Genomic DNA, 19966 nt, shown 5'->3' with positions numbered 1-19966 from the left:
ACCAATTTGCCATCACATGCTGTGAATTTAACAAATGTAGAAGGTGTGCCCACCACAAGGTCTGCACCCCCACACATAAACACTGTGCATACAGTCTCAAGCTCACGCTGCCAATGTAGTTCAGGTGCCCATTATGATGTGCACGGCCCTACACACTTCCAACACGGTGTCATCTTTTTCCCCTATCAGAGAAAAGAAGGTAATAAATGTAGACTGTGTGCCCACTGCAATGAACGCACCACTACACCTGAAAGCTGTTCCTGTGGAGCTAATTTCCACCCAAGCCCACACTATAGAGGCTATAGAGGGCTCGCGCTCCCTAAGGCGCACACCCCTGTGCATGACCGCTGCTCGCACGGAAGGGGAAACACTAGACAGCCGGACGGCCGGGCCCCTATCTCACAGCGACCCGGGTCCTGTCTTCATCCAACCCCTAGCTATGAGGGCCAAAGCCTGGGAGGCTATCCCCGAAATATCGAAATGGGTGTTGAACATAATAAAACGAGGTTACTCGCTCCAATTTGCTCGCAGACCTCCGCGCTTTCGAGCCAAGGTCGAGACAACTGTCAGAGAGGGCGTGGCCCACATTCTCCGTACCGAAGTGTCAAAACTGTTGGAAAAGGGAGCTGTCGAAATAGTTCCTATGTCACAGAGCGAGTCAGGCTTTTATAGCCGCTACTTCCTCGACCCCAAAAAGGATGGCGGTCTCAGACCCATTCTAGATCTCAGACAACTGAACAAAGCGCTTATGACGCGTCCGTTCAGAATGTTGACAACCAAACAAATTATCACGCATATTCGCCCGGGATATTGTTTTTTCTCAGTGGATCTGAAAGATGCCTATTTTCACATCCAGATAACGCCCCATCACAGACCATTCCTGAGGTTCGCATTTGAAGGGCAGGCTTATCACTACACAGTACTACCATTCAGCCTGTCTCTAGCACCCCGTACTTTCACGAAGTGTATGGACGTGGCGCTCTTCCCCTTGAGACAGCAGGGAGTGCGAGTGTTAAACTACCTCAACGATTGGCTCATCATAGCCCAATCGGAGGAGCTATTAATAACTCACAGAGCCTGGCTCCTCAACCACTTAGAATGCCTGGGCCTCAGGATCAATTTTTCCAGAAGCACACTATCTCCCAGCCAGAACATCTCCTGTCTATAGTCTATAAGAGATAGATTCGACTAAGAGATAGACAATCTATAGAGATCGATTCGGTATGCATGAGAGCATGCCTCACCAAAGCGCACATGCTTTCTATTCGGTGCCTGGCGGCATCTTTTAGGGTGGGCACCCGTGTTCCCCTCAAGAGATTCCAGAAGATGCTGGGTCAGCCTCACCAGTACTCCAACTAGGACTGCTGTGAATGCGTCCGCTTCAGCGCTGGCTAAAACCACGGGTTCCAGCTCATGTGTGGCGATCTGGTCACTTACAAATCAGAGCGAGTCACGGCTGCATCAGAACCCTGACCCCCTGGAAAGCGACCGACTGGTATCGGTCTGGTGTGAGATTGGGTGTGATCTTGAGAAAAGCAATCTCGACAGATGCCTCCAGCTCAGGCTGGGGGGCCCTTTACGAGGTCAGGCCCGTCTCTGGTCTGTGGTCAGGCCCAGAGAAACGCCTACACATAAACTGTCTAGAGATGAAGGCGGTAGCCTTAGCCTTAAAAGCCTTTCTCCCATACTTAAGAAACCAGCACGTCCTGGTCCGGACGGACAACAGGGCAGTGGTGTCGTACATAAACTGCCAGGGTGGTCTCAGGTCACAAAACCTGCACAGCATGGCCGAGAATCTTTTTCTCTGGTCCCAGCACAACCTGCGCACACTGAGGGCGGCGCATGTGCCAGGCGTTCTGAACCAGGGTGCGGATATGTTATCCAGAAACAATGTTCTCCCAGGGGAATGGTCTCTTCACCCACAAACGGTTCAGCTGCTGTGGGATGTCTTCGGCAGGGCGGAGGTCGACCTCTTCGCCTCAGAAGACAATGCTCATTGCCAAATATTTTTGGATGTATATTTACTCTGCCCCGTAAGGGCTCTCAGGATTTATCTGGAGTGTTCTGCCTCGTTTAGGCAATCAGAGCAGCTCCTTATATGCTTTGGCGGCCACACTAAAGGTTTAGCCGTCACAAAACAGAGACTGTCGCGCTGGATAGTGGATGCTATCGCGCTAGCTTATAAGTCCAAAGGCCTTCTTTGCCCCTTGGGCGTCAGAGCTCACTCCACGAGAGGCATGGCCTCTTCGTGGGCCTGGTCCAGTGGAATACCCATTGAAGACATTTGTGCGGCAGCTGGCTGGGCCTCACCGTCCACATTTGTGAAGTTTTATAACTTGGAGGTACCCGCCTTACAGGCCAAGGTTCTCTCAGTGTAAAGTTTTAAGCACCCCCCAAAGTCTTATGGCTCATTACATACTCTGCTCTGGCTTTGAACTATGGTTCCTATGTATCCCTTATGACCATGAACTACGGTCCCTAGTTATCCAGTATATGAAGCCCGTCTAGAACTGGCTTATATTAGGATCATGCTCTTCCCTTGAGTTTCAGGCTTCTGCCTTGGGTTACGGTAGGGCGAAGTTTAGCACGCACAGCGTTTTGAAGGGGGTTCCAATAGCGTAAGCTAGCCTTACGCAAAACAAGATACCTCTCGAAAGGGAACTACTTGGTTACTAACGTAACCTCAGTTCCCTGAGATGAGGGAACGAGTATTGCGTAACCCGCCGTGCTACTGTGCTATGATCAGGGGGTCGTTTAAACCTGGAGCACCTAGGCGAGGCACGGCAATATATAGCCTCTGACCACGCCCATACTGGTGGGCTCTGACGCGCCAGTGAGCCAGGCGTCCTGATTGGTTCTCGCGTCAAAACCGCCTCGCCATAGGTTCGTGCAGTTGCCGCAGCACAGCCAATGACCGCTCTCGCGCTCAGTTGTGCTCGCTGTGCAGCTGCACTGCGTTTTAAAAAGTTTGCTTCAATATTCTCGAGAAAAGGAGTTTTCCCATAGTGTAAGCTAGCCTTACGCAATACTCGTTCTCTCATCTCAGGGAACTGAGGTTACGTTAGTAACCAAGTAGTTCTTTGATCGCTTTCTGTATATATTTTAATCACAGTTTAAATAAGATTATTTTCATCTTACCAAGAGAAACGATGTGAAGTTGATATTTTAGTCACTGGCTTGATTTACTGATGCATAAGCAGTATTGAATGATTTTGAGAGAAAGATTATCTGTCTGAACTTGAACAATTACACATCAAAAATTCACATAACCCACTGGTTCTTCAAAGGCTCAGATGAAGGAACTAAAAAAAATACTTTTGTGTTCATTTGTACATCCAAACACTGAGCAACTGCCATGCTTCGCTCATTTGCAAGCCATGTCTCTCGAGGAAAAACCAATATCGCGCTCGCGCAGCTCATTTTCTCATGGCAAATTCTCTTTGCGGGCAAAGAAGAGAAAGGGGAGGTGACCTTTCCCCTTATGACGACATAAAGGGAAGATTCTAGATTCGCCCGTCTGAGCTTTCATTTTCTCAAAAATACCCAGTGCTTGGTTTACACCTATCAAAATGTCTAGCCACTGGGGGACCATAGGCAGGCTAGGGGAACTCATATTAATGTTAAAAAACCTCATAAAGTGAAATTTTCATGTCATGGGACCTTTAAAACTAAAGTGTTGCGTTGGACACTCGTTTTCTGTGAACAGTAAGGCCAGACTTTGATTTGATTGGCCATCTCAATCATTTCGACATTGACTTGTGAAAAACCTTTTATCACAAAAAAACTTTTTGTGATTTTTAATTATTAATTATTAAAATAATAAAATAATTATTAATAATTATTAATTATTTTAATTATTAATTAACAATTATTAATTATTTTAGAATTATTTCACAGTATAAAGTAGTGGACACATCCTTCTTTGCATTTTAGTTAGAAAACAAACACCTTTTAGTTCAATAATACTTCATCTGTTCAATAATGTCAAAATCTTTCTAATTTATCCCACCCCTCACCAACAGATATAATTAATCTCACATCTATGAGTAATTATACCTTGAAGATGACGATAAATTAATTTGAGTGAGATCGTAAACGAGTAGCCGTGTTACAAGCGCTTTTCCATCTGTGAAACATTGGAGTTATAACATTTTAGGTCAAATCATAATATATTGTGATCTTCATTTTTAGCTACGTCAACAGAGAAAATTTCAATTTCTAGTCCACGTTATTTCAGCCAAATAAGTAAGTTCACTTTTTTTAAAAGTCTTTAAAGATGCTTTTTAAAGTACAGTAAAGTCTAATTATCAAATGTACAGTTTACACATTGAAAGTTCAGATTACTGCATATGCACAACATGTAAAAACTATATAAATGTGAACAGGCAAATTAAAAGTTATTAGACTTCATTAAACTAAAAAAAATATGTATTAATATAATTATGAGGGACTTTGGTAAGACTCAGATTACAGACATTGATGTAAGAAATGCACACAAATTAATAGGCTATTTTTTGGTGTCATCCAAATACTTTAGATTTAAAAATTAGTTGCAGTCATGTGAGCTCCCCCGAAGTAGCCAGGCAGTGAACTCCATTGGTGCCATAAATAGTTCCTTACAGGGACAAGCACCAAAGGCATCTGTTGATGTCAGCACAAGCTCTTTTACTGTATATGGCTGTGTCAGTCTAATAAAAAAGTAATAAAAAAAAGAGGAAGCAATTCATACGAATATGATCAAGACACCTAAAGTATCGGTAATTTAAATTATATTATTTTAGATGTCAACAATAACTCATAACTCACTGCTTAAACCAATGAGCATTGTCGTCATAAAGTTCTGTCCCATACCTTTAGTCAGGAGTCATGACCTTCAGACAGGGGAAAGCAACTGTGCCCGACTGTGAAATCTGGCACGACAAGAGAGTTTTAACATACGTCAGCATCAGTAGTGGCCTACAAATATCTACACAACAAAAAGGGGGGCGTGCAGAACACGAAATCCAGGGGGAGGAGTTGGATCCAGATCCAATAAAGTTCAGCATAAGCTACTATCAATTAAGTGGAGTCTACGTTTTTTAATCAGTTTTAATTTGATAAACATGTCACAATATAACATCGCAACGACATGAAAAGAGTGTTTACTGTTATAAAAAACTGATTTGTGAGCTTCAGAGGAATTAAAGGTGTTCGAATAAACACGAAACACACGTGATCGTTGTCATGCGGTGAATCCGGCCAATCGTGGAACAGCTGTGTTGTCATCAGCCCTCCTGCAGCCCAATTCAGCCGCTCTTGAGAAGCTGCACTGGCTGAGTTCTCCGGCTACTCTCGAATCGCTCTTGCGGTACTTTAATGGCACGTCACGTGGCGTCGGCGCTGTATCAAGTCGGACAAAATTTCTAACCGACATGCACTGCTTCAAGTCAGCTGCCGATCGTTCTGCGCAGAGCTGCATGAAGTCGAACAAGCCTAATACCAAAACCTACCCATCTCCACCCCCTGATCCCTAAACCCACCCCTAAACCTACCAATCTCCACCCCTTAGATCTGGATCCAACTCCGCCCCCTGGATCTTGTGTACTGCAGTGAGGTGCTACTAAAATTTTGGGGCGTTTTCAAAAAAGCTGAATACATAATATTTCCACTGATGTATGGTTTGTTATGATAATGATGTTATGACAATATTTGGCAGAGATACAACTATTTGAAAATCTGGAATCTGAGGGTGCAGAAAAATCAAAATATTAAAAAAATCGCCTTTAAAGTTGTCCATTTCTATTGGCGATTGTGCTGCATCCACTCACAAAAATATTTTTTTTATATATTTAAGGTGGGAAATTTACAAAATATCTTCATGGAACATGATCTTTACTTAATATCCTAATGATTTTTGGCATAAAAGAAAAATCGATCATTTTGACCCATACAATGTTTTGTTGGCTATTGCCACATATGTACCCGTGCGACTTAAGACTGGTTTTGATCCAGGGTCACATATATATATATATATATATATATATATATATATATATATATATATATATTAGGGCTGTGAAATGATTAATCGTGATTAATCGCATCCAAAATAAAAGTTTGTGTTCACATAATATATGAGTGTGTACTGTGCATAATGATTTTGTATATATAAATACACACACATGCATGTATATATTTTAGGAATATTTTCTTAAATATACTGTATATATAATTTGTATTATATATAAATATAAATATTTTATGTATAAATAAAACAAAAATTCTTAAATATATACATGCATGTGTGTGTATTTATATATACAAAATAATTATGCACAGTACACACACATATATTATGTGAACACAAACTTTTATTTTGGATGCGATTAATCGCGATTAATCGTTTCACAGCCCTAATATATATATATATATATATATATATATATATATATATATATATATATATATATATATATATATATATATAAATGTTGCATGCTTTTAGGACTTCCATAAAACAGGGGAAAAGTAGATGTCTGCTAAAGATCTGGAGATCTGGAACACATTTGCTGGGTAAATACATCTGATAAACATCTTCGGAAGAGCAGTTTTACATACAAAGATATAAACTCGGAATTGGGAGGAAAAACAACTGTCTGAACTGTGAGATATAAACTTATCAAGTCCAAATTATGATATCTACTTTTTTTCCTTACAATTGAGTCAGATGTACTATTGAAGCGCAGTGGGACAAAAACAGTTGTGAGCTTATAATTTTCTTTTATTAAAATCATTTACCACTTATATTTACCACAAATAACACATTGTAGGCTTTAAACACAATCAGTGCACTGTGCACGCAAATGCTCTTCATTATGAATATAAATAAAAACAGAAAAAAGGCCTATTCAACACCCTTTCATACTGCTTTAATATTGTAATTTTTTTTTAATATTTATGATTTATAGTGTCAAAAAACAAGCATGTAGTTATACCTCAGCCTATATTAGACTGTGTAGCTATGTAACTTGCAAATTATTTTTTGTATAAACCAGACCAGGAAAGCTGAATTATCCTATCAATGGAATGCAAACCATCCAAATAAAGCAATAAAATATAAACATAAATAAAATATTATACATAAATAAAAAGTGTGCCCCTTAAAGATATTAGATCTAAGAACCATAGCTGAAAAAATTACATAAATGACTGTTTAGTTTAATAAATTTAATACATCTACCATAATTGGTATCATATGATATTGCAAATTATTTAATATAATAATGTTTAATACTAATAGCTAGTAAAATTGATAGTGGTTTAATAACCTTGTATTGTTTTTTGCATTCCATTGTTCTATTTATTTAAATTTTTAACTCTTGAAATAGTTGAAAAATCATGCGTATTTATTAATATTTTTTTATAAAATCATTTTACGCCATACATAAGGATCTTCACACATAGACAATTTCGATGAAGCAACACATAACTAGAATATATGATCTTTAAATTTACAGCAAGCCTAAAAAAAGACTCAACGTGTTACCTCTGCTTTGCGTGCCATATGTGGCAAACATGTTCTATAAATTTTTTTTAAGGCCTCAGTGTACAATCTCTAAATACAATATGTACGTATTGCTTCATAAATTGTTTTACTTGAAGATTAAAACGTGTAAAAAACAGCTGTTGGTACATATTCTGCTAGAGGTTAGAGAAATAATTTTCTTAAAAAACAACAAATTAGCAGCATATCCTAAAGGGGTAGTTATTTATTTACACCTTTACTGTTTCCATTTTCGCAAACACCATATGGTTTATCAGATCGATTCCTTAACTTAGACTGACTCAATAGCCATATTTGGTGTTAGCCATATTTAACTTTTGCATTGCTGGCACAGCAAATGCAGTATAAAAACAAGGGGCAGGAGGGGAGACTTTGCATTCAGAAGACCAGCCAAGTTTGCGTTTGTGGTGAGATGGTCATTCATTTCTTTGCAGGGAGTATGCAGTGATTAGATTAGGTTAGAGAACCATGGCATATCTTTCTGTAGAATATTACTGTAGACATTTTGCATAGAAAACTATTCAGACAAAGAAATTAAGTGGAATTTAGATTTCCAAGTTGAACATAATTGAAATGAAAATATGTCAGACATATGTTGCTAATAGTTTATAATAAATCTTTAATCACAGCTTTCATTTTTAATATCTTCATATTACAGGGTGCAGGGAATTCATCAGTACTTGTGGAAGATTGGAAAGGTAATTGATGTTAGTGTCTGTAAATACAAGACCAGCTCAAAAAATCTGTTCAGAAATCAAGGATAAAAAGGATATTGTTTTTGGATTCACTGTAGGTAACCGTAATTATAGGGATTATAGGGAAAACAAGCCACATTAATGTTATAAGAGTCATTTTTTCTCCTGATCTTTAAATTCCAGAAGTAAACTGCCACCATGAGTACGGACGCAGAGATGGCCATTTATGGCAAGGCTGCCATTTACCTTCGTAAGCCTGAGAAAGAGAGAATCGAGGCTCAGAGCAAACCATTTGATGCCAAGTCTGCCTGCTATGTGGCTGATGTCAAAGAGTTGTACCTCAAGGGAACAATCAAGAGCAAAGAAGGTGGCAAAGCCACAGTTATTTTGCTTGACACTAAGGAGGTACATTTTAAAAGATGCTCATATTGCACAATGTCCTACACACACACACACACACACACACATATATATATATTATCTAACTGATCAAATTCATAGGAGAGAACAGTAAAGGAGGATGACGTCTACCCAATGAACCCTCCCAAGTATGACAAGATTGAGGACATGGCCATGATGACCCATCTCAATGAAGCCTCTGTGCTGTATAACCTCAAAGAGCGTTATGCTGCATGGATGATCTACGTAAGTTCTGAAACAACATAAAAAAGCATTTAAGTTAATTTTGTCTGTGTTGTTGCAATCTGAACATGTCTCTGCTCATTTCAGACCTACTCTGGACTCTTCTGCGCAACTGTGAACCCCTACAAGTGGCTCCCAGTGTATGATGCAGAAGTGGTGTCTGCCTACAGAGGCAAAAAGCGTATGGAGGCCCCACCCCACATCTTCTCTGTCTCTGACAACGCATATCAGTTCATGTTGACTGGTAAGATCTGATTTAGGAGATCTGAATTAAAGTTTTTTATAAAACAATTGCTAAAACATTATTTACTTTGAATTAACAGACAGAGAAAACCAGTCTGTCCTGATTACGTATGTATCAAGCCTTCAGTTAGAGTTGTTGAAAACAATTAAATTTCCCTCTTGTGGAACTTCCACATGTCTTATCATCTTCTGTCTTCTGATCTCTCATAAACCAGTGGAGAATCTGGTGCTGGAAAGACTGTGAACACCAAACGTGTCATCCAGTACTTTGCCACAGTTGCAGTGGCAGGTGGTGACAAGAAGAAAGATCCCACTCCTGGCAAAATGCAGGTATGAGATATAAAACTACATACATATTGTTTTGAATGAAGGTGATTTACACTTATCTCACATGATATGTGAATTTGTGAAATGCCTATAAATAGTGTTTAGTCATTACATAGAAAATAACTGAAAACCCTTCAAACATCACAGGGCTCTCTTGAGGACCAGATCATTGCTGCCAACCCTCTGCTTGAGGCTTATGGTAATGCCAAGACTGTGAGAAATGACAACTCCTCTCGTTTTGTAAGTTAACCACTTTTTATTTACATGTAGTTCAATTAGTGAGTTGTGTTGGATTTTTCTATAAAGATATTTTGTTTTATTATTATCATCATTATTAATAATAATATTTTGTTATTATGATTTAAACAGGGTAAATTCATCAGAATTCACTTCGGCACCACTGGAAAACTGGCTAGTGCTGACATTGAGACATGTAGGTGGACATGATTTCATTGATCCATCCTGAACATTTGTCTTTATCTGTCACTCTTCAGATGATTGTGACTCAAGTACATTGTCTCAACAGATCTGCTGGAGAAGTCTAGAGTGTCATTCCAGCTTCCAGATGAGAGAGGCTACCACATCTTCTACCAGATGATGACCAATCATAAGCCAGAGCTGATTGGTAGGTGCACATATTTCATTAAATATCTTTCAGATAATATTGTAAGATGCTCTTTCATAAATGCTCTGTATTTTACAGACATGACGCTCATCACCACCAACCCCTATGACTTCCCCATGTGCAGTCAGGGTCAGATCACAGTGGCCAGCATTGATGATAAAGAGGAGCTGGATGCTACTGATGTGAGTCATTGCTGTTTGAATATTGACATATTCTATATAAATATGGCAAATCATAGATTTTATTTTTCTCTGTGATTTACAGAGTGCTATTGACATTCTGGGCTTTAATAATGAGGAGAAAATGGGGATCTACAAGTTCACTGGAGCTGTGCTACATCATGGCAACATGAAGTTCAAGCAGAAGCAGCGTGAGGAGCAGGCTGAGCCTGATGGCACAGAGGGTGAGATTACATTGTATAATGTGTATCATAACATGCATTGCTTTGAATGGAGAGATCCTTATTTCTATTTTCGCAAAGAAAGAGGTGGTTTTAGTTTTCAAGGCAACTTTTTTAATTGCAGACGCTGACAAAGTTGCCTATCTTCTGGGTTTGAACTCTGCTGATATGCTGAAGGCTTTGTGCTACCCCAGAGTCAAGGTCGGAAATGAGTTTGTGACCAAAGGCCAGACCGTGCCACAGGTATAGTAACATTTCCAGCATGCCATCTGTTTAACCTAAAATTCTGGCTAATTATTGCAGAATCAGAATAAAATATCCACTCTATTCTACTTACAGGTGTACAACTCTGTTAGCGCCTTGGCCAAATCTATCTATGAGAGGATGTTCTTGTGGATGGTCATTCGTATCAACCAGATGTTGGACACAAAACAACAAAGAAACTTCTTCATTGGTGTGCTGGACATTGCTGGCTTTGAGATCTTTGATGTAAGAATGATTCTTTTATCTCTTTTTTAATGGCACATTGAGTGATATTCAGAAGTCAGTAAATGTTATTCTGTTTCTTCCTCCAGTTCAACAGCATGGAGCAGCTGTGTATCAACTTCACTAATGAGAAACTGCAACAGTTTTTCAACCACCACATGTTTGTGCTGGAGCAGGAGGAGTACAAGAAGGAGGGCATTATTTGGGAGTTCATTGACTTCGGCATGGACTTGGCTGCTTGCATTGAGCTCATTGAAAAGGTTTTTACTGGTTTATGAACTTATTAATTTCCCATTTCTATGCTTGAAATCTTAAAATTGTAATAATTAAACAACATTCTTTTATAAACAGCCCATGGGTATCTTCTCCATCCTTGAAGAGGAGTGCATGTTCCCCAAGGCTACAGACACTTCCTTCAAGAACAAGCTGTATGATCAGCATCTTGGCAAGAACAATGCTTTCCAGAAACCAAAGCCTGCCAAAGGCAAGGCTGAAGCCCACTTCTCCCTGGTTCACTACGCTGGAACTGTGGACTACAACATTTCTGGCTGGCTGGACAAGAACAAGGATCCACTGAATGATTCTGTTGTGCAGCTGTACCAGAAGTCTTCTGTCAAACTGCTGGCTACTCTCTACCCACCTGTTGTTGAGGGTATGTATTATGTATTATGTACATCATTTTAATCAAACTTTGATTCAGGTTTGCACTCTTTTCTTGTTATTACTTTATATGTGTTATTTTGTCTTTTTATCTGAATAGAGACTGGTGGCGGCAAGAAGGGAGGCAAGAAGAAGGGTGGCTCCATGCAGACTGTGTCTTCTCAGTTCAGAGTATGTCTTTGTTAGAGACTAAATGTGAATAATGATGCAATTGAAAGCAGTGACTGTACATGAGCTTCTTGACTATAGGTCAGAAAAATAATACATCAACAACTGAGAGAATGTGAGTAAGAATGCTAAATCTTTTCATGATTAAACAGGAGAACTTGGGCAAGCTCATGACAAATTTGAGGAGCACCCACCCTCATTTTGTGCGTTGTCTGATTCCCAATGAATCCAAGACTCCAGGTAAAGTAATAAAGGACTTAACATATATTCTCATATTAAGACAGTATTTAATGACTAATGTATGTAATAATAATAATAACATTAATTTACCAAGTTTATGATGTAAACTGTTTGTTATAGGTCTCATGGAGAACTTCCTGGTTATCCACCAGCTGAGGTGTAATGGTGTATTAGAGGGTATCAGAATCTGCAGAAAGGGTTTCCCCAGCAGAATCCTCTATGGTGACTTCAAGCAGAGGTAAATGGGCCCATATGAAAATATAAATTCCTGTAGGAAGCTCTATATTAGAAGATATAAAGCATTTTGATAAATCTTCTAATATTCCATAGATACAAGGTGCTGAATGCCAGTGTTATCCCAGAGGGACAGTTTATGGATAACAAGAAGGCCAGTGAGAAACTCCTGGGATCCATCGACGTGAATCATGACGAGTACAGATTTGGAACCACAAAGGTTAATATTCAGCTTTACAACTTTCAAAGATTCAGTGATCATGATCATTTAACCTATACAGGTAAATCAATATATTTTGATTTACTGTTTTACATGAATTCAGGTGTTCTTCAAAGCTGGTCTTCTGGGTGTTCTTGAGGAGATGCGTGATGAGAAACTGGCTGCTCTGGTCACAATGACTCAGGCTCTCTGCCGTGGTTACCTGATGAGGAGGGAGTTTGTAAAGATGATGGAAAGGAGGTGAGTATTCAGAGATGGGAAGTAACGAAGTACAAATACTTTGTTACTGTACTCAAGTAGATTTTTCATATATTTTTACTTTACTATTTATTTTTGTTCCAACTTTTTACTTTTACTCCTTACATTTTTAACACAAATATCGGTAGGCTACTTATCAGTACTCTTACATTTTACAAAACTGGCTCGTTACTTTAGTTTCAAATAATTTCAGAGTTACCATTATTATTTTTCACGTCATCAACCCTTCGCAGGGAGTTTGACTGACAAGCAATCTGACCAATCATAATCTGCCATTTTGTCCGACAAAGCAGTCAGGAGAGTTAGTAGATTAACATTGGAGGATTTAAACTTGAAAAACGAATGCGATCGGTCAATTGGGTGAGAATATACGTTGCACTTGACGCACCACTACAAGACGGCTGACAGATTCGGCGGCATTCATTCGTGGCAAATCATTACATAGGCTACATGTAGATTCCTTTAAATGTTAAGAGGATGATTAAAAAAGATAAACTGGATCTGTGAATTCTCAAACACAATTGAAACACAATTGAATTCATATCTTGCTACTCAGTCAGAATCTTATTAACCTGGAGTCCCAGTCTGTCACAATAATCATATAGGCTATGTGATGTTTTAGATGCCTATTGGCAGACATCCATTTAAAATGTAGGCAATGGCATATAAAGAACCTTTTTTTTCCAAATCCACTTAAGTTTCTCAGCTTGCACTCTAGTAACATTTGTGTGGTCCAGGTAGCTTTGCAAGAAAAATGGTTGTCATTCGCAAGGCTACTTTACTTTTATACTTTAAGTAAATTTCCAAGCCTGTACTTTGTTACTTTTACTTGAGTAAAGAAGTTAAATCAGTACTTCTACTTTTACCAGAGTATTTTTTAACACAAGTTTCTGTACTTCTACTTGAGTAAGGGAAGTGAGTACTTTTGCCATCTTATTGCATGAATAAAGGTGGTATCAACAATAACTGTACAAACGGTTAATAATGACACTGGTTATGTTATTTAATGATGAATTATTCACAGGGAATCCATTTACACCATTCAATACAACATCCGCTCATTCATGAATGTCAAACACTGGCCATGGATGAAGGTTTATTACAAGATTAAGCCTCTGCTGAAGAGTGCAGAGACTGAGAAGGAGCTGGCAACCATGAAAGAGGACTTTGCAAAATGTAAAGTAGATCTTGCCAAGGCTGAAGCCAAAAAGAAGGAGCTTGAAGAGAAAATGGTAGCACTGCTGCAAGAGAAAAATGATCTGCAGCTGCAAGTAGCATCTGTGAGTATTCTTGAATTGATTTAATTGAATTTAGGCTCCATTAAATTGAGCAATGTTGTTTCCAATGATATAGCAACCTGTTATTAACAGGAATCTGAGAATCTCTCAGATGCTGAGGAGAGGTGTGAGGGTCTGATCAAAAGCAAAATCCAGCTTGAAGCTAAACTCAAAGAGACAACTGAGAGACTGGAGGATGAGGAAGAAATCAATGCTGAACTGACAGCCAAGAAGAGGAAACTGGAGGATGAGTGCTCTGAGCTGAAGAAAGACATTGATGACTTGGAGCTCACCTTGGCTAAAGTGGAGAAGGAGAAACATGCCACTGAGAATAAGGTTAGAGATTGAGTTGGTTTAAGATTAGACTTAATCTCTGTCTTATATGTTGATGTAGAATATAAATTGTAAAATATAAGCTTATTTAAAACCAAAAAATAAATAAAAAAATCACACAGGTCAAGAACTTGACTGAGGAAATGGCAGCTCAGGATGAGAGCATTGCCAAGCTTACGAAGGAGAAGAAAGCCCTCCAAGAGGCACATCAGCAGACACTGGATGATCTTCAGGCCGAGGAGGACAAAGTCAACACCCTGACCAAATCCAAAACAAAGCTTGAGCAGCAAGTTGATGATGTGAGTTTCTAATTAAACATGTCATTAATTCATTAAATCAACTGTCTTTTTTACTTTGATCAAAAATAATATATATTTTATATAACATTGTCCTGTAGCTTGAGGGTTCTCTTGAACAAGAGAAGAAGCTCCGCATGGACCTGGAAAGAGCCAAGAGAAAGCTTGAAGGAGACCTGAAATTAGCCCAAGAGTCCATCATGGACCTGGAGAATGACAAGCAGCAATCTGAGGAGAAAATAAAAAAGTAATTAAAGCATGAAATCTTTTAAAAACGTTATTTGATGTGTTATTGTTTTTTACAAACTACTTATTATTGAACACCCCCAGGAAAGATTTTGAAACAAGCCAGCTGCTTAGCAAGATAGAAGATGAACAATCTCTGGGTGCTCAACTCCAAAAGAAGATCAAGGAGCTTCAGGTATTTTTTTAGATTTTTTTTTTCAAATGCTGTTAAAGGTAAAGATAAAATAAAGACTAATAATATATCATGAATTACTTTCCACTATAGGCTCGCATTGAGGAACTGGAGGAAGAGATCGAGGCTGAGCGCGCTGCTCGTGCCAAGGTTGAGAAGCAGAGAGCTGATCTCTCCAGGGAACTTGAGGAGATCAGTGAGAGGCTTGAGGAGGCTGGAGGAGCCACTGCTGCTCAGATCGAGATGAATAAGAAGCGTGAAGCTGAATTTCAGAAGCTGCGTCGTGATCTTGAAGAGTCCACCCTCCAGCATGAAGCTACTGCTGCTGCCCTGCGCAAGAAGCAGGCAGACAGTGTGGCCGAGCTGGGAGAGCAAATCGACAACCTGCAGCGTGTCAAGCAGAAGCTTGAGAAAGAGAAGAGCGAATTCAAAATGGAGATTGATGATCTTTCCAGCAACATGGAAGCTGTTGCCAAAGCAAAGGTTTGAGAATGGTTTCTAAACAAATTAGGAAACATAACATATGTGGTTAAGATTCGTAAGAATCAAATCACTTGTGTTTACAGGCTAATCTTGAGAAGATGTGCCGCACACTTGAGGACCAACTTAGTGAAATTAAGTCCAAGAATGACGAGAACCTTCGCCAGATAAATGACGTCAGTGCACAAAGAGCAAGACTTCAAACTGAAAATGGTAAGTAATGGCAAAATATCTCAAAAATATCAAACAAACAAATGCAGAAAAACAAATAGTGTAAGTAAATCATCCTCCATGTAACATATTCACATGATCCTTTGACCTCATTCTCAATGCTCATTTATTATGTTTTTATAAAATAAATGAAGTGAAGTGACATGAAGGTCAAGTATGGTAACTTGTACTCAGAGTTTGTCCTCTGCATTTAACCCATCCAAGTTAGTGCTCCCACATTAGGAGCGATGAGTAGTGAACACATCAGCAACACACATACCCGGGGCAGTGAGCAGCCATTCACTGTGGCGCCCAGGGAGCAATTGACTAGAGGCCTTAGTTAGGTGCCTTGCTCAAGGGCACCTCAGTCATTTCCTGCTGGTATTGAGAATCAAACCCGTGACCTTTAGGTTAAAAGTCAGAATCTCTGACTATTAGGTCACAACTGCATCATATGATGATGTAATCAATTTCCCCAGCCTAATTGTGTAGCAAATGATTTTCTCATATTATTAAATGGTTTATTTTGAATAGAGCTGACATAGTGAACATTTTTACAGGTGAGTTTGGCCGTCAGCTGGAGGAGAAGGAGGCTCTGGTTTCTCAACTCACCAGAGGCAAACAAGCTTTCACCCAGCAAATTGAGGAGCTTAAGAGGCATATTGAAGAGGAGGTTAAGGTAATACAGCATAATCAAAGCATGCACATACTTGTCAATTACTTTACTGTAGAGAAAAGCTAATATTATGTGACTTTGTCTCCTAGGCGAAGAACGCACTGGCCCATGCTGTGCAATCAGCCCGTCATGACTGCGACCTGCTCCGTGAGCAGTTTGAGGAAGAGCAGGAGGCAAAGGCTGAGCTGCAGCGGGGAATGTCAAAGGCCAACAGTGAGGTTGCTCAGTGGAGAACCAAATATGAAACTGATGCCATCCAGCGCACTGAGGAGCTTGAAGAGTCCAAGTATGTATATTATTGTATAAAATTTTCAATTTTCACAGCTATTTTATAGATTAGAATTCAAAATAATATGTATTACTTAACAGGAAGAAGCTGGCTCAGCGTCTGCAAGAGGCAGAGGAACAAATTGAGGCCGTAAACTCCAAATGTGCATCTCTGGAGAAGACCAAACAGAGACTCCAAGGTGAGGTGGAGGACCTCATGATTGATGTGGAGAGAGCCAATGGTTTGGCTGCTAACCTTGACAAGAAACAGAGGAACTTTGACAAGGTAAAAAAAAAAAAGTCTTTCTGTGATATGATATTAACTTCTAAAAGTATGCTTCAGCATGCTACAAGTTAAATGAACCTGATCCTGAAATATCTCCACCAAAGGTCCTGGCAGAATGGAAGCAGAAATATGAGGAAGGTCAGGCAGAGCTGGAAGGTGCCCAGAAAGAGGCTCGTTCACTCAGTACTGAACTGTTCAAGATGAAGAACTCCTATGAGGAGAGCCTGGATCAGCTGGAGACCCTCAAGAGAGAGAACAAGAATCTGCAGCGTAAGAACAAAACCGACTGAGAAACGAAGAATGAAAAGACTTCAGTGTTCTAATTCAAAATGAGCTTTAAAAAGTAAACACATGATTATGATTACAAATAATATTTTTTCTTTTTATAGAGGAGATTTCAGATCTGACAGAGCAGATAGGTGAGACTGGTAAGAGCATCCATGAGCTGGAAAAGGCCAAGAAGACAGTGGAGACTGAGAAGGCAGAGATTCAGACCGCCCTGGAGGAGGCTGAAGTGAGTATCTGAAGATCAATATGGAATTATTGCTAGAACCATCACACTGTGTTGTTAATGAATAATTTTATTTTGATGTTTAAATGTTGCTTTATTTGTCATAGGGTACACTGGAGCATGAGGAGTCCAAGATTCTTCGTGTCCAGCTTGAGCTAAACCAAATCAAGGGAGAGATTGACAGGAAGCTTGCAGAGAAGGATGAGGAGATGGAGCAGATCAAGAGGAACAGCCAGAGAGTCATTGAATCCATGCAGGGCACCCTGGACTCTGAAGTCAGGAGCAGGAATGATGCCCTGAGAATCAAGAAGAAGATGGAGGGAGACCTTAATGAGATGGAGATTCAGCTGAGCCACTCCAATCGCCAGGCTGCTGAGGCCCAGAAACAGCTCAGGAACGTTCAGGGACAACTCAAGGTATTTGACTTCTGTTCGACTTTGGGATGTATTAATATGTTTGTATAATCCAACCTGTTAATAAAAAGCCAACAGAAAATACATCAAAAGCTTATTGTAAAGCTATTGTTATTTTCAGGATGCCCAACTGCACCTTGATGATGCCCAGAGAGGACAGGAAGACATGAAGGAGCAGGTGGCCATGGTGGAGCGCAGAAACACTCTGATGCAGTGTGAGATTGAGGAGCTGAGAGCTGCTCTGGAGCAGACAGAGAGAGGCCGCAAAGTGGCTGAACAAGAGCTGGTGGATGCCAGTGAGCGTGTTGGGCTGCTGCACTCTCAGGTAAGGGCATTTTTTGTTTTACAATGAAATTAAGGAAATTGAGAACACCATTTAAATTGTCCAAACTATTGCTTTCCATTTTGTAGAACACAAGTCTCCTGAACACCAAGAAGAAGCTTGAGGCTGACCTTGTTCAGATCCAGAGTGAAGTTGATGACACTGTACAGGAAGCCAGAAATGCAGAGGATAAAGCCAAGAAGGCCATCACTGATGTGAGCAACAGTAGCTGCCAAATGTTTCAAAAGACACGTGTACTTGAAAAAAATATGGATCTAATGACTTTCTGTATTCATGCAAAAGGCTGCAATGATGGCAGAAGAGCTGAAGAAGGAGCAGGATACCAGTTCTCACCTTGAGAGGATGAAGAAGAATCTGGAGGTCACAGTGAAGGACCTGCAGCACCGTCTGGATGAGGCTGAGAATCTGGCGATGAAGGGAGGAAAGAAACAACTCCAGAAACTGGAGTCAAGAGTAAGATTGCCTTTACTCTGATGTTCGCCTGTATTCTGATGTTCACAGTCTTGATGTGGACAGTGTGAAGTCTCTAAACATCTTTAAACATTTTTTGGAGTGAAATGAGTTTAATAATATCTCCCACTAACTATAGGTCCGTGAGCTTGAGGCTGAAGTTGAGGCAGAGCAGAGACGTGGAGCTGATGCTGTTAAAGGTGTCCGCAAATATGAGAGGAGGGTCAAGGAGCTCACCTACCAGGTAAAATAAATGTGTTATAAAATTCAGGTCACTATAATCTGATTATGTTCTAGTCTGATCCATTTTCATTATCTGCAGACTGAGGAGGATAAGAAGAACCTCAACAGACTGCAGGATCTGGTTGACAAGCTTCAGCTGAAGGTCAAGGCTTACAAGAGACAGGCTGAAGAAGCTGTGAGTATCTCATTTGAGAACTATAAACACCCTGTAAATATATTAAGGTACTGATATAATTGTATGTGACTTTGCAGGATGAACAAGCAAACACTCACCTGTCCAAGTTGAGGAAGGTGCAGCATGAGCTTGAGGAGGCTGAGGAGCGTGCTGACATTGCCGAGTCTCAGGTCAACAAGCTCAGAGCCAAGAGCCGTGATGCTGGAAAGGTAATTTTTCTCAAATGATTTTTCAAATATACTTACATTTTAAAGCTTTTATTTGACCATAAATTGTTCCATTTTATATTCGTACAGATATTTTTAATTGTTTACCCTTTTTTTTCAGAGCAAAGAGGCAGCAGAGTGAAAACCTTCACATTCACTGTCACAAGCTCCCATTTGTCTCTGAAAAGGTGCAATTGCTCAATAAAACATTATATTCATCAACCTCTCTTTTATTTCCATTGCTTTTTTTCATTCTCTTCTCCATACATCCTGATGGATTACATTTATTTTCATATACAGAAATCTCCTCAAATGAGACTTAATTATAGCTTCAACAAAGGATTTTAATATAACAATGAGCTTTTAATCAGTGTAACTAATTACAACAAATCAACTTCCACTAATTAAATACTGAAGTAAATTATTCTCAATAACACAACCTAGGCATAAAAAAAAAAAAAATGGATAAATATTATAAATGGAATACACAGGCAATAAAAAATACAACTTGAATTATTTCTTACCACTGAATTGCACAGTGTAAGGCCCGATATATTGGTCCAATTTCGGTTCGCCAATACACGGGGAAGGTTATCACGTGTTCTGTCCTCATTCATGCAAAGTATTGGTTGGTTAAATTT

General features: G+C 39.6%; 1 protein-coding gene across 1 annotated transcript; it reads left to right on the top strand.

Annotated features, from left to right (window-relative positions):
* Window positions 1–7917: 7917 nt before the first annotated feature.
* On the top strand, window positions 7918–19547 carry LOC311082877 (myosin heavy chain, fast skeletal muscle-like). The gene is made up of 41 exons (XM_084114044.1): window positions 7918–7950; window positions 8202–8241; window positions 8422–8643; window positions 8740–8883; window positions 8968–9124; window positions 9204–9231; window positions 9339–9453; window positions 9598–9690; window positions 9820–9883; window positions 9977–10075; window positions 10154–10257; window positions 10340–10478; window positions 10600–10718; window positions 10815–10964; window positions 11051–11221; window positions 11313–11613; window positions 11722–11792; window positions 11942–12029; window positions 12150–12267; window positions 12360–12483; window positions 12587–12723; window positions 13766–14021; window positions 14112–14354; window positions 14474–14650; window positions 14749–14894; window positions 14978–15068; window positions 15159–15548; window positions 15632–15758; window positions 16316–16434; window positions 16521–16717; window positions 16801–16984; window positions 17089–17254; window positions 17374–17498; window positions 17603–17911; window positions 18030–18233; window positions 18320–18445; window positions 18534–18704; window positions 18841–18945; window positions 19024–19119; window positions 19197–19328; window positions 19447–19547. Exons 3-41 carry the CDS (start codon window positions 8437–8439, stop codon window positions 19465–19467), a joined length of 5814 nt encoding a protein of 1937 aa, XP_083970170.1. The 5' UTR covers window positions 7918–7950; window positions 8202–8241; window positions 8422–8436; the 3' UTR covers window positions 19468–19547.
* Window positions 19548–19966: the final 419 nt, after the last annotated feature.

Source organism: Abramis brama (genome assembly GCF_963993115.1).
Source record: "Abramis brama genome assembly, chromosome: 5".
NCBI classification, from domain to species: Eukaryota; Metazoa; Chordata; class Actinopteri; order Cypriniformes; family Leuciscidae; genus Abramis; species Abramis brama.
This window is presented reverse-complemented; position numbering and strand designations above follow the sequence as displayed.